This window comes from Caretta caretta, chromosome 17 (genome assembly GCF_965140235.1).
Source record: "Caretta caretta isolate rCarCar2 chromosome 17, rCarCar1.hap1, whole genome shotgun sequence".
NCBI lineage: Eukaryota > Metazoa > Chordata > Testudines > Cheloniidae > Caretta > Caretta caretta.
Genome location: NC_134222.1, coordinates 2,796,581 through 2,815,594, shown reverse-complemented (window position 1 = coordinate 2,815,594; position 19,014 = coordinate 2,796,581). Strand labels below are relative to the sequence as shown.

At 40.7% G+C, this 19,014-nt stretch overlaps 1 protein-coding gene across 2 annotated transcripts in view; it reads left to right on the top strand.

The window, feature by feature from the left end:
• The window catches only part of SLC6A4 (solute carrier family 6 member 4), a 42,879-nt gene extending 27,600 nt beyond the window's left edge, over window positions 1-15,279 (top strand). For both annotated transcript variants that reach the window (XM_075120829.1, XM_048823694.2), the window contains exons 13-14: window positions 2,571-2,738; window positions 8,857-15,279. In XM_075120829.1, the coding sequence (XP_074976930.1) occupies window positions 2,571-2,738; window positions 8,857-8,931 (243 nt within the window). In that variant the 3' untranslated portion in view covers window positions 8,932-15,279. The remainder of the gene's footprint in view (window positions 1-2,570; window positions 2,739-8,856) is intronic.
• Window positions 15,280-19,014: the final 3,735 nt, after the last annotated feature.

Below are 19,014 nucleotides of genomic sequence, written 5' to 3'. Positions count from 1 at the left end.
CCTACCCAAACTCTACATCACCAGATAGCATCCTTCATAATCAGCAACTGGTGCCAGCATCCCCACAGCTGACTTGGCAAAGTTATTACTAACATTTTTAAACAAAGCCTTCATTCCCTGTTCCAAAATTAGTTCACCCTGTCTTTTATTGTTGCTTGGCTTGGATGCAAGGAGAGTAAGTCAAGATGGAGGTTTATGGAGGCAAACAACACTGCTGGGATGATTAATGTGTGTTTAACTGTTTTCCATTTTATTACCTGTAGACAAAGGAGTAAAAAAAAAAAAGCTATAAATAGATGTTTCACCACAAAAATAATTTATACACTACTGTCCTGTCCATGATCCTGAAACAATAAAACTAAATTACATGAAGAGCAATATACTTTCAGTGATGTGGTTACTAGGCAAAATTGATATTTACAGTCTCTATGGAAACTAAAATAAGAAAAGCCCAGACGTAGGTTTGGTGGCTCTCTTTGGTAATTTTAAACATCTAGTGCCGGGTATCCTCTGATGTAATTCTGTGAAAACTAAGTTAGGATGCTTCCCAAAACAGTCACTAACATTAATTTTGCAATGTACCAGTTTAATACTTCAGCACCTTAGGTTTGACTTCAATGAGAACTGGAAGCACTGAGCATCTCACAGGGTCGGATCCAATAAGCTTTAGCATAAAACTGGAACGTTGCCATTTTAGTATTAGAGTAAGAAGAAAAACATATAAATCCAAGAACTATCAATTTCTACAAGTCAATCTGAGGTACCAGGGATCAAACCACAATGATTTCTGGCCTATAATCAACACAAAAGCTGGTAAGTAATCTCTCAATCATACAGCATCTGCAGGCTCCTGACAATGAATCAAGCACTGGAGAAGACTGCCAAATGCAATGAGTTGCTGCTGTAGATAGTGGAAATTCCTCTATTTGGTGTTAAGGAAGAGTATTAGAACTACTTGAAGAAAAACTAGACATTCCATGTGACCTCAAAGAATTCTTGAAACATTTATACAACTAGTACAATACTATTTAAGCTTAACAAACATGGAGTTACACAAGAAAACACTCTCTTATCTTCAACTTTTCACCATCTGCCTGGAGAAAACATTCAAAAAGCTGGACTCTGAAGAAAAGATAAAAGATAAAAATAAAAGATAAAAATGGTACATGAACCACTTCAAATTTGCAGGTGACATCTTTGTTTAGCCCCTGAAAGAACTTGAAGCAATAACCTGAGAAAGGAACACAAAAAGCAAGGAATGTAGTTGTGTGTTAAATATACACAACATAAACATTTTCTAATGAAATTGTGGAAGAGGAGAAAAAAAATTACACTAGATCAGAATAAATTATAAACTTTTATAGAGCATGTGTGCGCCAAGTGGTGCATAGCATTCCAAATCAGCACAACAATAAAAGGGAGAGAGGAATCAAAGTTGGATGAATCCTCTGGAAGGGTAAACAGTGTCTTCAAGAAAAAATTCTCTCACCCCTATTCATTACCAGACCTAATTATTGGCTATGGGATTCTGGATCACACTGGATTCAAATGGAATTTTTTTGACCATTCTATCTTAAAATTCAGTAGAATTTTAGAATTGGTATTCAAACATACAATACAAGATCAGATCTGTGGTCCATTTATACATCTAAGGGCTAATATGATCCTTGGATGTATAAACAGGAAAGTATGGAGGTGATTTTTTACCTCTGTATACAGCATTGATGACGCTGATCATAGAATACTGCATCCAGGTCTGGTATCCACATTCTAAAACAGATATTGAAAAAGTGGAACGGGTGCAGAAAAGAGCTAGAAAAATTATTCAAGTACTGAAGAAAATACCTTCCACTTAACGAGCACAATCTGTTTAATAAAATAAATAAATAATAATAAACCACTGAGAGGTGACTTGATTATGATGTGTGAATACCTTCCTGGGTTGAAAATACTGGGTACTAATGGTCCTTTTCGCTCTAATGGAGAAAGGCAGAACAAGACCCAATGGCTGGAAGTTAAAGCCAGACAAATTCAGATTGGAAATAAGGTGCACATTTTTTTAACAGTGAGGGTGATTAATTATTGGAACAAACTACCAAGGGAAATGTTGTACTCTCTTGCTCTTGCTGTCTTCTAGAAGATATGCTTTAGTCAGTCAAATTATTGGGCTTGACGCAGACATAACTGCATGAATTTCTCTGCTCTCCAATCTCCCAGAGATCAGACTCTGTGATCTAATGGTCCCTTCTGGCCTAAAAATCTACAACTCTAGTCCAATATCCTGTCTCTATGTTTGGATTCAAGAATACCCAGAACAGGTCATTATGGAATAAATTGTCCATAAGAGGAATTTTCTTCCTAATATCTTATCTGTTAAGGTGGCTTATGACCTAAGCATGAGGATTTACATCCTTTCTAATGTAACTGTGGATTTTCTCATTATTCATATAAGTGCTTAATCCTTTTTGGAATCCTGCTACAATATATTGCAGCAGTTGGTCCCAAAGGCTAATTACGTACTATGTAAAAACATTGTGTATTTGTAATATTTTCTTGCATTTTTATTTCAGTTCATCATTTGCAGTTTTATGTCCAGCACTCCTGATCTACGGCTTTTTGATTATAACTATCCCTATTGGACCACTATAGTGGGTTACTGCATAGGAACCTCCTCTGTTATCTGCATTCCAATCTACATGGCTTATCGGTTGATAATCACCCCAGGAACATTTAAAGAGGTATCTGATGTGTTTTATTTGTTCAAGTTCATTTTTGATGGGATGTACTTCCCACCCCACTACCCAGCTGTACATAAGGAGAGGTGGGAAAATACTGCATAGGCACTTAAGACAAAAAGATGGTCTGTTAATGATGCTCCCATATTTGCCAGGTGCTGGATGTATGGATCAGCATTGCAAGAAATACCTCCTTGCCATTAATACAGAGGAATGGTGGGTTATGTATGATAGAGTGCCAGCTCTGCAAAGAATTACAGTTGAGAATTCCTTTCTGTTTAGAGAACAACTCTTCTGAGTGCTCTAAAATCCACATGGTTGTACAGATTGCCTTGAAATTAGCTCTGCCACATGGGATTTGGGGTAGGCTTAGTGATTGAAATTTGGGGTCTTTTGAGCAAGCGGTTCCTAGAATACAGCTGTCCCCAGGAAATCAGCTTTTCTTAAGGTTGACAGATTCCATCAACTTTTTTTTTTTTACTCAGACCAAAGGCTCAAACCACGGCTCTATATGCTCAAAGGGTCTCAGTCACTCAACATTTACCCCTGCCAGTGCAAGGGACCCACTAACCTTTTGGAGGAGCAAAACTGAGTGAGTCTGGCTCTTTAGGCAGGTGCATGCTAACACTCACAAGCCAATGGATTACACTATGCACATGTGGACAGAATCCCAAAAGAATTACTAGCCAAGCATGATTCACAGGACCTGTGTGACTCAAGGGGACGTTACAGCCACTGAACGTGAGCAACACCTGAGGCACTGTGAATTCAAACCCAATCCATGGTAGAAAGCTGAAATGAAACCTAGGCATGTTGGTATAAACTGCCTCTGTCCAAGGCTGTTTTATTTTTATTTTGGGGAAATGTAATCTGAGTACAGCAGAAACTTCAGAAGGCATTTGTGCTATTTCAAAAAGAAAAGAAATTACACATGTGAATGATTGCTGGGAAAGAAGTGGGATTTAGGAGGCAGAGGAGTGGAAGGGACGAGGGGTTTGGGTCTTCAGGGAGGCAAGGGGGTTATACAGAGAAGGATAAATAGGGAGGAGTAATAGGGGAGGGGTTTCAGGACTCGGGTCAGGGGGAGTGAGTGGGGATTATGGGGAAGTGTGAGGGATGACATGGAGGTGGGTGGCAGGGCAAGTGTGAGGAATTAGGGGTGCCTGTCATCCCCACATTCTTCTCTTCTGTGTGTGTGCTGGGAACAGGGGGACCCTGACCCTCTTGGGGTGTCTGAGCTCCTCTCCCTACCCACTTCTCATATGAACAAGGATCTGTGGGAGCCCTGTCCCTCTGAGGATGCCTTTCCCTGCCTCCCCTCTCTACAGGAATTTGAAGCCCTCCCTATGTGGAATATGGGAGGCCCTGTCATGCAGAAGGGGTCTGGGCCCGTCCTTGCCTCCCCCTCTCATTTCACTGAGACCATCCCATTGAGATGAATGGCCCACTTCACACGTCTCAGAGCCTGCTCTGCTTTCGGTTCAGCCTGTGCTGGGAATCTGGCTATAGCAAAGCAGCTGCTGATGATTAATCTCATATCAAATTATAGTGGAGCACTGTCCAGTTCTGCCATTGTTAAGATTGTGAAGATGTTTCTGTTTAAAGGTTAATTCTTTTAGGTGCTCTAAAATCCTCATGCTTCCTCCCTATGTCTTGAAATGTGCTGTGTGCTTTACTGGGGATCCATATTTGAGAAAAGGATTTCCAAGATACAGCCCCTGGAAACTAACAGGTTTTCTTAAAGTTCACAGATTTCTACCCATTTCCTTGCGCACACCTGGCTTCTCAAGTGCTAGTGGCTTAATGTGACAGGAGGGGAAGGGGGAGGTGGGAATGGTGGCAGAGGGTAGGATACGCGTTGTGGGGGATGATGGTAGAGGAGGGTGGAGCAAAAAAGAGAGCTATACGAATCTTCTCTCATACTTAAAGTTACTGTTCTCCTTGTGTAATAAAACTTGATTTTGGGGCAAGGACGACATCTGAGATTTCTCTCACTGGGCTTTTAGTAACTCCAAACTCCAAACACTTCAAAGCACAACCATTATCCCTATTTCACTGTAACAAGGTGGGGGATGGGAGAGGCACATACCCAGGTATCACACAGCAACATAATGGAGAGAACAGTGGACTGGGAGTCAGAAAACCTGGGCTCTATTCCCACCCCTGCCTCATGCTTGCTGGGTGACCTTGGCCATATCACTTTACTGCTCTGTGCCTCAGTTTCCCAATCTGTACAATGGGGATAATGATGTTTCCCTCCTTGGCAAAGTGCTATGAGATCTATTGATGAAAAGCGCAACGTAAGAGCAAGGTATCATCATCATCACCTGGCCACAACTGAATCTCAGCTGCACACCTGCATAACTAAAACTGCCTAAATGACCACTAACTCCTACTAACAACATTTCTCTCTGTTAAAAAAAATCTAGGAAATTCACTGACAAAAAACTTTGCTAATGGAGAGTTAAGGTTGTCCAGTGGTATCTCATGTCCTTGAACGTTGAGTTCAGCAAAACTCAAAATGTCTGAAAAACAGGAACTGATGTGTTAAAGTACACATCCATGCAACCTTAACTCCCCCTCCTTGGAGCAATGCCTCAGTACACCCATAGCACATGCTCTCACACTGCACAGCACTACACAGGAACTACCTATACATGCCCAACACTGACCCCATCTGCTGAAGTTTTCAACCTCTTCACCCTTATGCACATGATGCCATCTCACACTATGGTTTCACTTACCCGTCATTAAACCCACAGACCACACATCTCCCACCTAGATGCTGAGAATTCCCATGGCAAGAGGATCCATGTGCCCCACTGCTACATAACACAGAGCTTAAATAAGGCATACTTGATCTGTCAAGGTACACATGGACCTCTTCCCTTACATTACACATATGAGGGTTAGGGAGAGGGGCCATACACACACCCAGGGGGACCCCCAGATTGTCTCATATTACAATCACAGCTCTGCCGAACTCTCCAACTAACCCTCCCCTTTCAATACAGCTATACCTAACACAGCGAATGCAGCTAGAGTACACCCAGACAATTCCCAGGGACTACTGCCAGCTCCAGGGTCACAGACTACAGTTGTGTGGGCGTGAACCTTAACTCTGTATTGCCTGGTTTTCAGAAGTCTGAGTTTTACAGAACAATGTTTTTGAAGGGCACAAGGTACCACTGTAACCTTCATTCTGTGTTAGTATTTTTGTTGAGTGAATATTTAAGACGGTTAAGTGCTGAGAATTAGTGTTTGATCGGAATAATATACATTGGTAAAATGCTTTAAGATCTTGGATGAAAGGCACTATAAATGTGCAAGATATTAGTAGTAGTACAGTGTGATGAGTTTTGCCAGTTACCCTGATTTAATCACAACAAGGTTTATCCTTGCATGGATTACTTCTGAATCTGTTTTGGAAGGGGCAGAGGATGGTAGAAGATATGAACTGCTTTGCTCTGACAAAAAGAAAAGGAGTACTTGTGGCACCTTAGAGACTAACACATTTATTTGAGCATAAGCTTTCGTGAGCTACAGCTCACTTCATCGGATGCATACTATGGAAAGTACAGAAGATCTTTTTATACACACAAACCATGAAAAAATGGGTGTTACCATACACACTGTAACCAGAGTGATCACTTAAGGTGAGCTATTACCAGCGGTGGGGGGGACGGGACGGGACGGGACGGGACCTTTTATATGATAATCAAGGTGGGCCATTTCCAGCAGTTGACAAGAACGTCTGAGGAACAGTGGGGGGTGGGGGAGATAAACATGGGGAAATAGTTTTACTTTGTGTAATGACCCATCCACTCCCAGTCTCTATTCAAGCCTAAGTTAATTGTATCCAGTCTGCAAATTAATTCCAATTCAGCAGTCCCTCGTTGGAGTCTGTTTTTGAAGGTTTTATTGTTGAAGTATTGCCACTTTTAGGTCTGTAATCGAGTGACCAGAGAGACTGAAGTGTTTTCCAACTGGTTTTTGAATGTTATAATTCTTGATATCTGATTTGTGTCCATTTATTTTTTTACGTAGAGACGGTCCAGTTTGGCCAATGTACATGGCAGAGGGTCATTGCTGGCACATGATGGCATAGATCACATTGGTAGATGTGCAGGTGAACGAGCCTCCGATAGTGTGGCTGATGTGATTAGGCCCTATGATGGTGTCCCCTGAATAGATATGTGGACACAGTTGGCAACGGGCTTTGTTGCAAGGATAGGTTCCTGGGTTAGTGGTTCTGTTGTGTGGTGTGTGGTTGCTAGTGAGTATTTGCTTCAGGTTGGGGGGCGGTCCGTAAGCAAGGACTGACCTGTCTCCCAAGATCTGTGAGAGTGATGGATCGTCCTTCAGGATAGGTTGTAGATTCTTGATGATGCGTTGGAGAGGTTTTAGTTGGGGGCTGAAGGTGATGGCTAGTGGCGTTCTGTTATTTTCTTTTTTGGGCCTGTCCTGTAGTAGGTGACTTCTGGGTACTCTTCTGGCTCTGTCAGTCTGTTACTTCACTTCCGCAGGTGGGTATTGTAGTTGTAAGAATGCTTGATAGAGATCTTGTAGGTGTTTGTCTCTGTCTGAGGGGTTGGAGCAAATGCGGTTGTATCGTAGAGCTTGGCTGTAGACAATGGATCGTGTGGTGTGGTCTAGATGAAAGCTGGAGGCATGTAGGTAGGAATAGTGGTCAGTAGGTTTCTGGTATAGGGTGGTGTTTATGTGACCATCGCTTATTAGGACCGTAGTGTCCAGGAAGTGGATCTCTTGGGTGGACTGGTCCAGGCTGAGGTTGATGGTGGGATGGAAATTGTTGAAATCATGGTGGAATTCCTCAAGGGCTTCTTTTCCATGGTCCAGATGATGAAGATGTAGTGCAAGTAGAGTATGGGCATTAGGGGACAAGAGCTGAGGATGCGTTGTTTTAAGTCAGCCATAAAAATGTTGGCATACTGTGGGGCTATGCGGGTACCCATAGCAGTGCCACTGATTTGAAGGTATACATTGTCCCCAAGTGTGAAATAGTTATGGGTGAGGACAAAGTCACAAAGTTCAGCCACTAGGTTTGTTGTGACATTATCGGGGATACTGTTCCTGACTTCTTGTAGTCCATCTTTGTGTGGAATGTTGGTGTAGAGGGCTTCTACATCCAGTGGCCAGGATGGTATTTTCAGGAAGATCACTGATGGATTGTAGTTTGTTTTCTCAGGTTTGGTCTACATTAGGGTATTAGATCAGTATAACTATGTTGCTCAGGGGTGTGAAAAATCCACACCCCACAGCGACACAATTGAACTGATCTAACCCCCGGTGTAGACAGAGCTAGGTCAAATGGGAGAATTCTCCCATCGACCTAGATACTCCCTCTTGGAGAGGTGGAGTACCCACCTCAACAGGAGAAGCCCTCCCGTCAGCATAGGTAGCATCTTCACTGAAGCGCTTCACTGCAGCATTTTAAATATAGACAAGTCCTCAGACTTTCAGCAGTAGCAGGAAATATGCATCTCTGCTGGTCACTGCAGAAGATGGAAAATTTTATTTTGGTTAGAAGATAGGGGCCTAGCAATATATTCCAAAGAGGTTCAGTCAACTCTAGCCATAGGCTGAGGAAGCAATACTAGTTTTGACCTAAATCTATCGACACACCATCCTGCTTCCTCCACCACAAAAACAAAAATAGAAATATACACAACCACCAAAACCATCCATCCCATATTTTACACAAGATCCACCGCAAGCTGGGATGGAATTTGGAAACTTTATTTATATGTAAATATCCATTCAGAAGAGATATGCTCAATAAAGTTGATAGTATTTAAGTAAATGATCACAGGGGCATTAATGCAAAAGTTCTGTAAATTAACCTGGATGTTACCATTTATGTCAACTAAAAAATATATAATAGTTTGTACTTCTCTAGCACTTTACATCTTTAAAGTGCTGTAAAAACAAACGAAGTTTCACAACACCTGTGTGACGCAGGTAAATATGTGTAGCTTTTAAAGGTGGGTCAGATTTTTCTTTAAGCTAAATCCTTTACAGTGTCCCTTTCAACAGCAAAGTTCTACCTGAAATCTAAATTTGCACAACGTTCATCTAACATGTGTTTTCTTCTCAACAGCGTATTCTAAAAAGCATTACTCCGGAGACAGCCACAGAAATTCCCTTTGGGGACATCCGCATGAATGCAGTTTAAGTTAACATTTTTGGGGGGAGGGGAAAAGGTGTAAAAGTTTAACTTTTCCCATGCTCCCCAACTGTCCATACTCCCCTTTCCAAAGAATTGAGTTTTCAGCTGAGCCAAGGAATGGGTGGGCGTTTTCCATGGAGGCCCAGACAACGGCAATGTGCATCTGGAAAATTGGTGCCTCCAGCACACAGATCCAAGCATTTCAACAAAATCTGCTGCGCACTTCAAACCAGACTACGAGTTCACTGCTGAACTGATTCATTCTGAAAACAAGAGGATGTGTGTATGGGAGAGACTGCATAAACCACGACAGGATGAGTCTCATCAGTTAGGATTAGATTTAGAATCTCAAATCTGTGGCAGTACTCCTGTATTTTTCTCAATGTGATCATTTGTACTGGACCATGTTGTATTTGCTTCTAAAGACCTCATTGCTTAAACTGAATTGAAAAATACAGGAAAGTAGTTCTGATAGCCATATATTACCTGAGTAATACAGAGTTTTATCGCTTAAAAATAATAGGACCCTCAGATCCTTGTTTTGCTGTGGAGTAGGCAGAGAAAGATGTAGAAAACCACCATGAAAAGCACTATGTATGAAGACTGTGTGTCCAGTTGCACACATATTTGGTAACATCGCCCCCTTCCCTTCTTTATGCCACTTACTTTTCTGAACTTTATGGACCATACCAGTTTTCATCAGTTATTTCTTGCCTAACAAGCACTCCACAAATAAAAAGATTTTGTGAAGTCCAGAATTTTGAAAATGCTCAGCATCTTCCCTATTCTCCTCTGGTACTAGTTATACAAAACCTTCAGCCCATCCATCTCTGCGTCATAGGTCAGCTGGCAAACGTTTAAGTTGTTAGCAATTGCTACATTGTGGTTCCATCTGCCTGTCTCTTTTAGCTGTATATTCATGATGACATTTTACAGACAGACTTAGCTTATTTTTTCCTTTAGAAACTGTAGCCCAGTGGTGAATTGTTAGGAGGTCAGATGCTAGAGGTTGGACCATCAGAGCTACATGGACATCTTTTACAGCTTTTTATGGGAATCAACCTGTGTTTTTTCCTATTGTTTCCTGTTGCAAAACTAAAGCTTAGGGTTACACTTTATACTGGTTGGCACAAATATCAAGTCTAAAAATTCTTACAAAATGTCATGAAAATTTACTAGCTCATGTACTAAATCAGCTCATCCAGTCTTTATCCTGAAGATAAAGATAACAAAAAAACAATGCTATTTTACTCACTCTGGGCCAGTGGTGAGTACAATTCTTCAGGGATGAATTCTAATCATAACTTGAGATATATTTTGAGGTATTTAATTGCAAATTAAGTTCTACATACATGTAAATTCATAATAGTCTATAAGTACTTATGCCTGTCAAGACAGAGGGTAGGTTAAACAATGATTACTTTTGTACTCAGTTGCATTTGCCAAGTGAATTTCAGGACCATGGACTGACTATGCAGTTACATGGAAATTGCTTAGTTAACCCTATGCAGTTAACATGTAAGTAAAGGAGACATGCGTTATTACTGTTACTTTGTCACTAAAGCCTCATCAAATTTTATTATAAAACCTATCACAACTGAAGCTAAAATAGAACATAAAATCTCCTTGTACATCATAATTTGCCTATGTTAAAAATGAAGAGGTTGCCATACAACAGAGGTGGACAAACTACGGCCCGCAGGCCACATCCGGCCCGTGGGACCGTCCTGCCAGGCCCTTGAGCTCGCAGCCAGTGAGGCTAGCCCCTGGCCCCTCCCCCACAGCCTCAGCAGGCCACCAGTGCTCTAGGCAGCAGGGCTGCGAGAGCCGCCAGGTGTAGTGTATTAAATCTCTCCCCGCAGGAATGCGCTACTTACAGGGCATCAAGACTGGCAGCCCTAAGTAGTATACCATAAGTAGCACATTCCTACGGGAGCAATGTAATACACTACACCCTTGTAGGGAAGGCTGTGGCTCCCCAAACAGCCTGGTCCCGCCCCCTCCCACTTCCCGCCCCCTGACTGCCACCCTCAGAACCCGTGACCCATCCAACCCCCTCCGCTCCTTGTCCCCTGACCCCACCCCATATCCAACCCCCCTGCTTCCTGTCCCGACTGCTCCGACCCCTATTCACACCCCCACGCCCTGGGACTCCCACGCCTATCCAACCATCCCCTGCTTCCTGTCCCCTGACGGCCCCCCAGGACCTCCTGCCCCTTATCCAACCCCCCCGCTCCCCTACCATGCCCCTCAGAGCACCATACAGTTTCGGAAACCCCATGTGGCGCTCAGCTCAAAAAGTTTGCCCACCCCTGCCAGACAAGAATTCAAGTAGGTGGGCATCAAGAAATTTCTTCTGAAAGAAAAAACTTACATTGATACAGACTACAAAGAACAGATCATTTGCACAGAGGAGTGCAACCATGATGTGTTTGCCTTTTGAATACTATACATTTTCATCGTCTCTCACAAGACTTTTCTGCTTATGCATATAGACACCCACTTCAAATAATGTCTCTTACACTTGAGCCATAGACATAAGGTCACTTGTCTTGTAGGTCTCTAGCTCAACTCATTACATAGAAATAATTATGAGTGATGACTGATTAATTCTGCTGACAAAGGGTTACTAGGACCACACAAGTCATTTCTAAAGGGAATAATGTCTCAAAGTGCCATGAGAAAGATAAAATGAATCCATGTCTCATTGGATAATGACTTGCAAGGAGTAACTTAGCAATTTACCCCTCATGTATATTTAAAAACAGCTTCTAAGATGGACTTAATTTTGAGGGGAGACAGACAGCATATCTGCAGGATTTGAAGAAAAGTTATTTAAAATAGGTCATGGACTATTTTATAAAATGTATAAAAACATCTAAAATTTAATATTCAAAATTAAAACTGACCAACCAGAAAATTAGAAACCATTTGATACAATTGTCAAAAGTTCAACTTTTCTGTTATAAAAGTATTGATGAAAAAATACATATGAAGTGACGGGGGGGGGGCAAGCAGGATAATTACATATTCAAGTTTGGGAAGGAAGAAGTCTTACTATGTCTTCTCTATTCTCCCTAATTTGTGTCCAGCCAATACCAGAACTGTGAAGGGTTTATTTGTTCTTTAAGTGGATACATATTCTAAGCTGAATTGTTGCCTGAGCCAATGGCATTCCTGTCAGGAAGGAAATGGGAGGGTTTAGGTTCAGTAAGAGCATTATCTGCATTGAAACCAACGTTTTCTTCCCAATCCCTTCCACAGAAATTGAAACTCAGGATGAGTTCTGGTGGAATAATAATTTTGCAGAGTAATAACTGCAGACATCTCTACTTTTTAGTGGGAGGTGGAAGAATACTTGGACTCTTCAGCAGTAACATTATGGTGCCATGTTACAGCTTTATAGATGCAACTGCAATTGCAAAATAAAAAAAAAAATCTTCACTCGCATTATTTAGACAATAATACACAACAGTCTGATTTTCTGGGTGGTTACAGCACAGAAAATGAATTAATTGCCCCAGAAGTACCAGTGTTTTCTAGAGGACTAGGAGACAACCAGGAAGTCCTGAGTTTAAAAACAAGGCCATGGACCCACTGTGTAACTTTGGACAAGTCATTTGTTTTCTCTGACTCCGTTTCCCAGATGAAAAATTAAGATAAGCCTACTTGCCTGTTTCACTGGAGTTCTGTGAGGACTGATGAGGACCACACTTACAAGGTGAAAGGCACTGGAGACATGCAAAATACTAGGAAGTAATTTTCTAGACATACAGATTATAGTTCATAATTGGTGTTACACATTTTATATGCTTTAAAAGGCAGATGGGCTGAACTGACAATTTGCTGAGCACTACTGACAGGCCTAGAACGCTATTTGCTGACAGCCACTCAAGAAGTCCTACTCCCTTCTAGAATTTTTCCTCCAGTAAGAGAGTCTTTTAAAAGTTCATGTAATCATTAACGACAGTATCAGCTGTTTCCTTTATTGCTTTTTCAAATTCAAAAGGAAAAACTAGTGTAATTTAATTACAAAGGATATGGACCTGATCCCACAGCATAATCATATCAGCTTGCATAAAGTGAATGTAAAATGCTACCAAATCAGAATGGTAGCTCTTTACATTCTTTTGCAGGGGCTTACACGATGACTACATAAGGTGCTAGGCAGTGTGGGATCATTTCCCTTGCCACTGACGAGGTTGTTGGTTGTTGATACTTTATTATACTCAAGACACTGGCAGCCTGATTCAACTCCCAGGAGAATCAATAGGATTGTTATAATTGACTTCACTGGGAGCTGGATCAGATCCCTAAATATGAAACCACTGTCTTGGCAATCTCATGAAACAAACTAGGGCCCTGATTCCACAAAGCACTTAAACATGGGGCTGACTTTAAGCATGTGAATAGTCATCCTGAGACTACTCATTTACTTAAAGTTAAGCTCATGCGAGGTGCTTTGCTGAATCAAGGCCTAGGACAGAAGCATCAGCTTCCCCATTAAAAAGCCTTGTTAATCAGAAAGTTTCAAGTTGTTGTAAGGCAAATTCCATAATTAAACAACTGGTTAACTTGGTTGCCAGGCCATGGTAAAATTAACTCTCAACACCTCTTGGAGTCGTTGAACCACTAACTGTTGTACTTGTATACACTAACTAAAGGAAAGAAGGTGTATGCTAATGTTGGGACAGTTTTAGTTACTTTTTAATCTTTTAATGCTTTCTCAGGAATGAGTAACACAGGCACATTCTGGATATCTAGAAGGTCAAGAGAACAGTCAGAGTTCTGAAGGGAAAGGTTAGATAAGGTAGGCCCCTTTCTAAAGCCCATGAAACTACTCAGACGAGAGCTGGAGATGCATTTTACTTTATATAACAAGACAAATCAGAAGGGGTATCACTTTTTTTCCTCCTTCCTGGATGTTCCTTAGTATTGATGATAACCAGTGTGACTCATAGTATTAAAATACTGGATACAGCACAATCAGCTTAAGTAATTCCATCATTCAACCCACACAAGATGTGTAATTATAATTAGCATGTGGTAGTACTGCCCATAATGTGCGCAGTGCTTGCCAAGCACAGATGAAAATATAGATCCTGTACTAAAGAGCATTCAATCTTAAAAAAAACATGCAGGAGGGACACCCTCTAAATCATTTCCTTTCCTCCCCCTAGAATGATCAATTGTCCTGGGTTTTAGGGGAATGAGTCCATAAGCAGGGGAAGGAACCGAGAGAAATGTTTTCTTTACATTTATTATCTATTCTGCGTTATGTAATTGCAGAAGTGCACCGTGTTCTCATTTACAGTCTTGGGGTTCCATGGAAGGCTGAAGACTGGAAATTAAACATTCTTTAAGAAGCAAAATGTAATTACGAGAGTATTGTATAATCTGGCCTTTTGAAAACTTTGCTTCATGAAAGTTTATTTGCTGTTGAATTCATGGTTCAGAATTCAGTTGAGCAATTCTGTAAATACAATACAGATCATTTTAAATGACTCTGGGCTTTTCACAAGGAAAATCCATGCTGAAGTCTTCCCAGTGCATTCTGGGAACAGGGCAGTCAGGAAGCCTTCCAAAAGTATATTAAAATGCACAGACCCTTCTTGTTCAGTATAATGCTAATATACCACACACTATATTTCACTCTTCAAAAGCTGAGCCATCAAGTTGCTTTAGTTCCTGTTTTAATTACAAGTTGGTTTGAAGTTTTTTAAATCCTCCAGTCTTGTCACAGGTTGGTCTCCTAACAGTGTGTTAGGAAAATCAGTCATGTCAAATCATCTCTGGCTAGCTCAGAGACAAGCAAACTGAGGCCACATTGTCTGACCTCACTTATTTTTATTATTATTAATATTTTACTTTCTTTTCACATCCTTCTTAAATCATTTTTGAGCAATCAACTGTCCCTCAGCTCAACATGTAGATGTAGATACCTGTATTAGACATGGAACATTACACCTTTGGCCAAAACCATAGTTCTACTGATGCCACACAGGCTACATTGGATTTGGAAGCATTTCAGGCAAATGGATTCCTTCTCCTACTCCTTGGCTCACCTACTGCATAACTAGAGCTGCTAATAAATAGCGCACCACTATGAACAGTGATAAGGGAACTTCCAAAACCAGTTTTATCTTTGTGAACTGGGAGCGTGTTTACCTTTCAAACTTTAGTAAGAGAATTAAACTGGAGTTTTATTTGTATATTCCCTCTAACTTGTATATGATGCACTTGTATTAATTTATGCAGCTGTTTAGTTATGAATGTTCCAAGCTGGATTGTAAGTCATCAGTATGTGCCTTGTCTTGTAAACTGTTATTGTAATAAATTTAATATCATAATAAATATGCATGTCTGTCCATCTCTTGAGAGAGAGAAAAGCATGGATTCAGAAAGACAAACGTTTTCCAACAATAAGATTCAGTTTCAGCAAAAAGAGTATCCACACAGTTCACTATGCTGACCAGACTGCCTCAACAAAAGGCGGTGTAACCCCTTGACTATTTGTATGTTGGCCCATCCTTGAAAACATCACTTGAACTCCACTGTAATAGGAATATTCATGACATCTGTTTAAACAGAATCACAAAAGAAAACTCCTCCACATTTGGAATAGATGCTTAGTTGCTCAATAAACTTGCATACTGAACCAACTCTAAGGTATTTGTGAATTGACATGGCTTTGCAGTTAGATTTTTTAAACTCCTCTTTCATCTCTGTATACGTAAGTCTGATGAACAAAATAACAGGGAAGCAGGTTGACAGATGCTGCTACAGTTGAGCACCAAGGTTTGATTAACGTTTCCATTCAAGACATATGCCAGGAATATTAAATGGCACTCTTTTCAGAAAATTCAGCTTAAGATTTTGTCTTGATTCAACCTAATATAGGCAAGTGCAACTCCATTCACTGCACTGGAATTGAACCGCTCTATAACAAGAATTTGGCCTAAAGTCATCAACCACTATCAATCTGAACCCCGTTTTTGTTCCCTTTGCATTCTGACACTCAACTGAGGATGCAGAGGAACCTCAAGCGTATCTCCCATTCTACTACTGAACTTTTACAGACAGAAAAGGTGTTTTATTATTATAGATTTCCACAGGGAAAGAGAAAATAAAGCAGATGGAACATCATATTCAGTATTTTGTAAATCACCGTTTGCAGCTGAGATAACTAAAGCCTTGGCAGGCAATGTCTTCTCAAATACACTCCCTTTCATGGGAGATGTTTAATTCATTGTAAACAGAACTATAAAGGGACCAGTCCACACATTTGTTGCTTTTCCCACCCTTGCCACTGCTAACATTTCCTCTATCTACTGAGTAGGTGTAGAGAAATGAGTATCCTTTCTCCCCAGCCTGCATTAACGAATCAAAACCGGGGTTATCCAAAAGCAAAATATCCCGTTAAATATTACTAAAATATATTGCAATTCGGTTTAGAAAAGGCTAAAGCAATGATTTTGGTGAGGGTTAGGAAAGATTTCAAAGCAAGAGGGTGCAAGGTCTGGCAGGGTAGATAAGAGAGAAAACTTGGTAGCTAAGATGAAGGGTCAGAAGATATGGTACTGGGGCCTCTTTTGGCTTAGCCTAGGCACAGTCTAATTGAAGGCACTGGTGGTTGGCCACATTACTCTCTAGTTCAGTACAGTCAGACTGATAAAACAGTTTGTGATTTCCCTGTAAACTGTAAAAGCAGATATATCACCAATATTAAAACAAGCAAAACCCAACTCTGTTCTGAGAAACATTTTATGGCATGTTGAAAAGGACTACTGAAGGTTCTGCATCATTTCCCAAAACCGACTAGGACAATAGTGACTCACCAGTTGTTCCTGAACATACACTACAAAATGTTTTAGTCACACAAACCACACGGTGAATCTCCTTGATGAGATATTTTGAAACTTGACAATCCATCCATGTCAGTGCAACACTTTCCATCATCCTTAGCAGGAAATGACCAGTCCACAAAATATTAGGAAATCAATTCTCCATTTGAGGAAGCTCTGGAGTTTGTAAGAGTTGTATGTAATACCTCCAACTGTGTGTTGCAGATCTTCATGATTGGAGTATACAAACCTGTTTCCCAACACTTCAAAACAGTAAGGGATATTTACAACAATAGAGCATTTCCTAACCTTCCAATCAAGCACTGAAAGATGAATTGCAGTGCATTTCCTGAGGATTAAGGAGCAGGTGGTCCAAAGTGCAGTTGAGAGATGCCTTGATGGTATTAATCCCTAGAAAACGCCTTGTTCCAAATTCTTTGTTGCTACTATGAAAACTGAGTGCACAAGGAACACAGATGTAAGGATATTTTATTGTTGATATATTTACCCACACAACAATATAGAGCATTTGAGCATTAATGTATCCTACAGTGGACAACTGGACTGCCTAAATCATATCTCAGCATTCCGTTCATTTGTTTCATAAGTCTCTGACATGCCTCACTCACTAGAATTGTGCCTGTACCAAACAAGAACTGGACCAGGAGATGCAGGCAAGTACAGGAAGGATTATGGTACTTAACAACATAACCTACTTTTTTTACACCCTAATTTTCAGGAGCACTTTATATTGAGTTTATAAATCACTTCAAATGTCACATCTTTTTGCATTAAAGATTCATTTGGCACAATGCCATGTTCAACTTCATAGACCCCTAACAGCATGGCTAAAATCTAATGACGTAACTAAAGAAAGCAGTGCTCCAGAGCACTAAGACAGATAATCAAGAGGAGGAATATCACGAACATTTCACCATTTCTTCCTAAAATTATCCTCAGATTCCCTTGTTAGTAGTAACTAAATATGTAGAAATGAGATAGGGCCTCAACACAAAAAGTTAGGGAAGAATGTCTAGAAAAATGTGTACATTTCAAGAGGGAAAGTAAGAGAAGATTTCTGCAATGTTAAACACTGTGTAGCACAGCAGTGTAAAACTCTGAGTCACCTGGCACCTGCAGTTATGTATGTGTTGAGGATGGCCTGTTGTAGGCAAATGGGCATAGTCTATGGGGCTGTCCCAAATAAATCGGAATTTGGTCACAGATGCCGCAGAAGACTCGCCTCTGGGCAAAACCCTTCAGAAAGCTGAACCCAATCTTTTTTCTTTTTAGTTTTAAATCTGCATAGGAGAGTTTAGCGCTGAGGGAGGATGCTGGAGTGACAGCTGCAGAGAGGGAAAGATTCTCCTTCTCCACATAACAGGTATAGAACAGGCAAGCTTCCTCACATTGCCCCATCAGTGTGTAGTAGTAGGAGTCCACTTAAAACCATACTGAAGGGAGGTGAGAGGATAGGTCAGTTTCTGTGTCCATTCAACACTTGGCCTCAGTGTTAAGAATGCTAACAAAAGTGCAAATTAGTGTTAACGATGATAGGTTTTGTGTAATTTATTTTTGAGCACCATCAGCATGTACAGGGCTTGCATTCTAAAACAGACAGTATAGTAAGGATATACAATACACTAGCTGACCAATGAGGTCTAATCTCAAAATGGTGCAGAAAAATCTGCCTTTGATGGACTGATTATTACTGAAAGCCTTCAAAGATGTATGATGTTTTATTAAGGGACTGTACGAAGAGAGTAGTAGTAGTTTGGCCAATAAAAAGGGAAAACTCTTCAAAACTGCACATAGCACAAAGGCAAGAGGGAGAGGAAAAAACAAAGGGAGCAGGTAATAAAGCTTGGGGTGAAGCAAGAAGAAACAAGAAGAGAGGTACATGCAGGGGAAGACCTGTTCATAGTCCTAAAAGTGGAGACCACAAACATGACCTTGATGAGAAAGGTTATGGGAAGCCACTGCAGGGATTTTAATAGGGGAATTAAATGCTCTCTATCCCATTAGAAATCCCCTGATCCCAAACTGATAACCACTGATAAGAGTTTTACAGGTTTAAAAAAAAAAAGTCCTATTTTAAAGCATCTCTGGGCTTGATTCTGCCTTCCCTGAATACCCAAATCTCAACCTGAACCCAATGGCAGTTTTGGATCCACAAGGAACGAAAAAATCAGGGCTTTTTTTGGAGGGAAATAAATAATTGTAAGGAATTGGAAAAAGATACAGG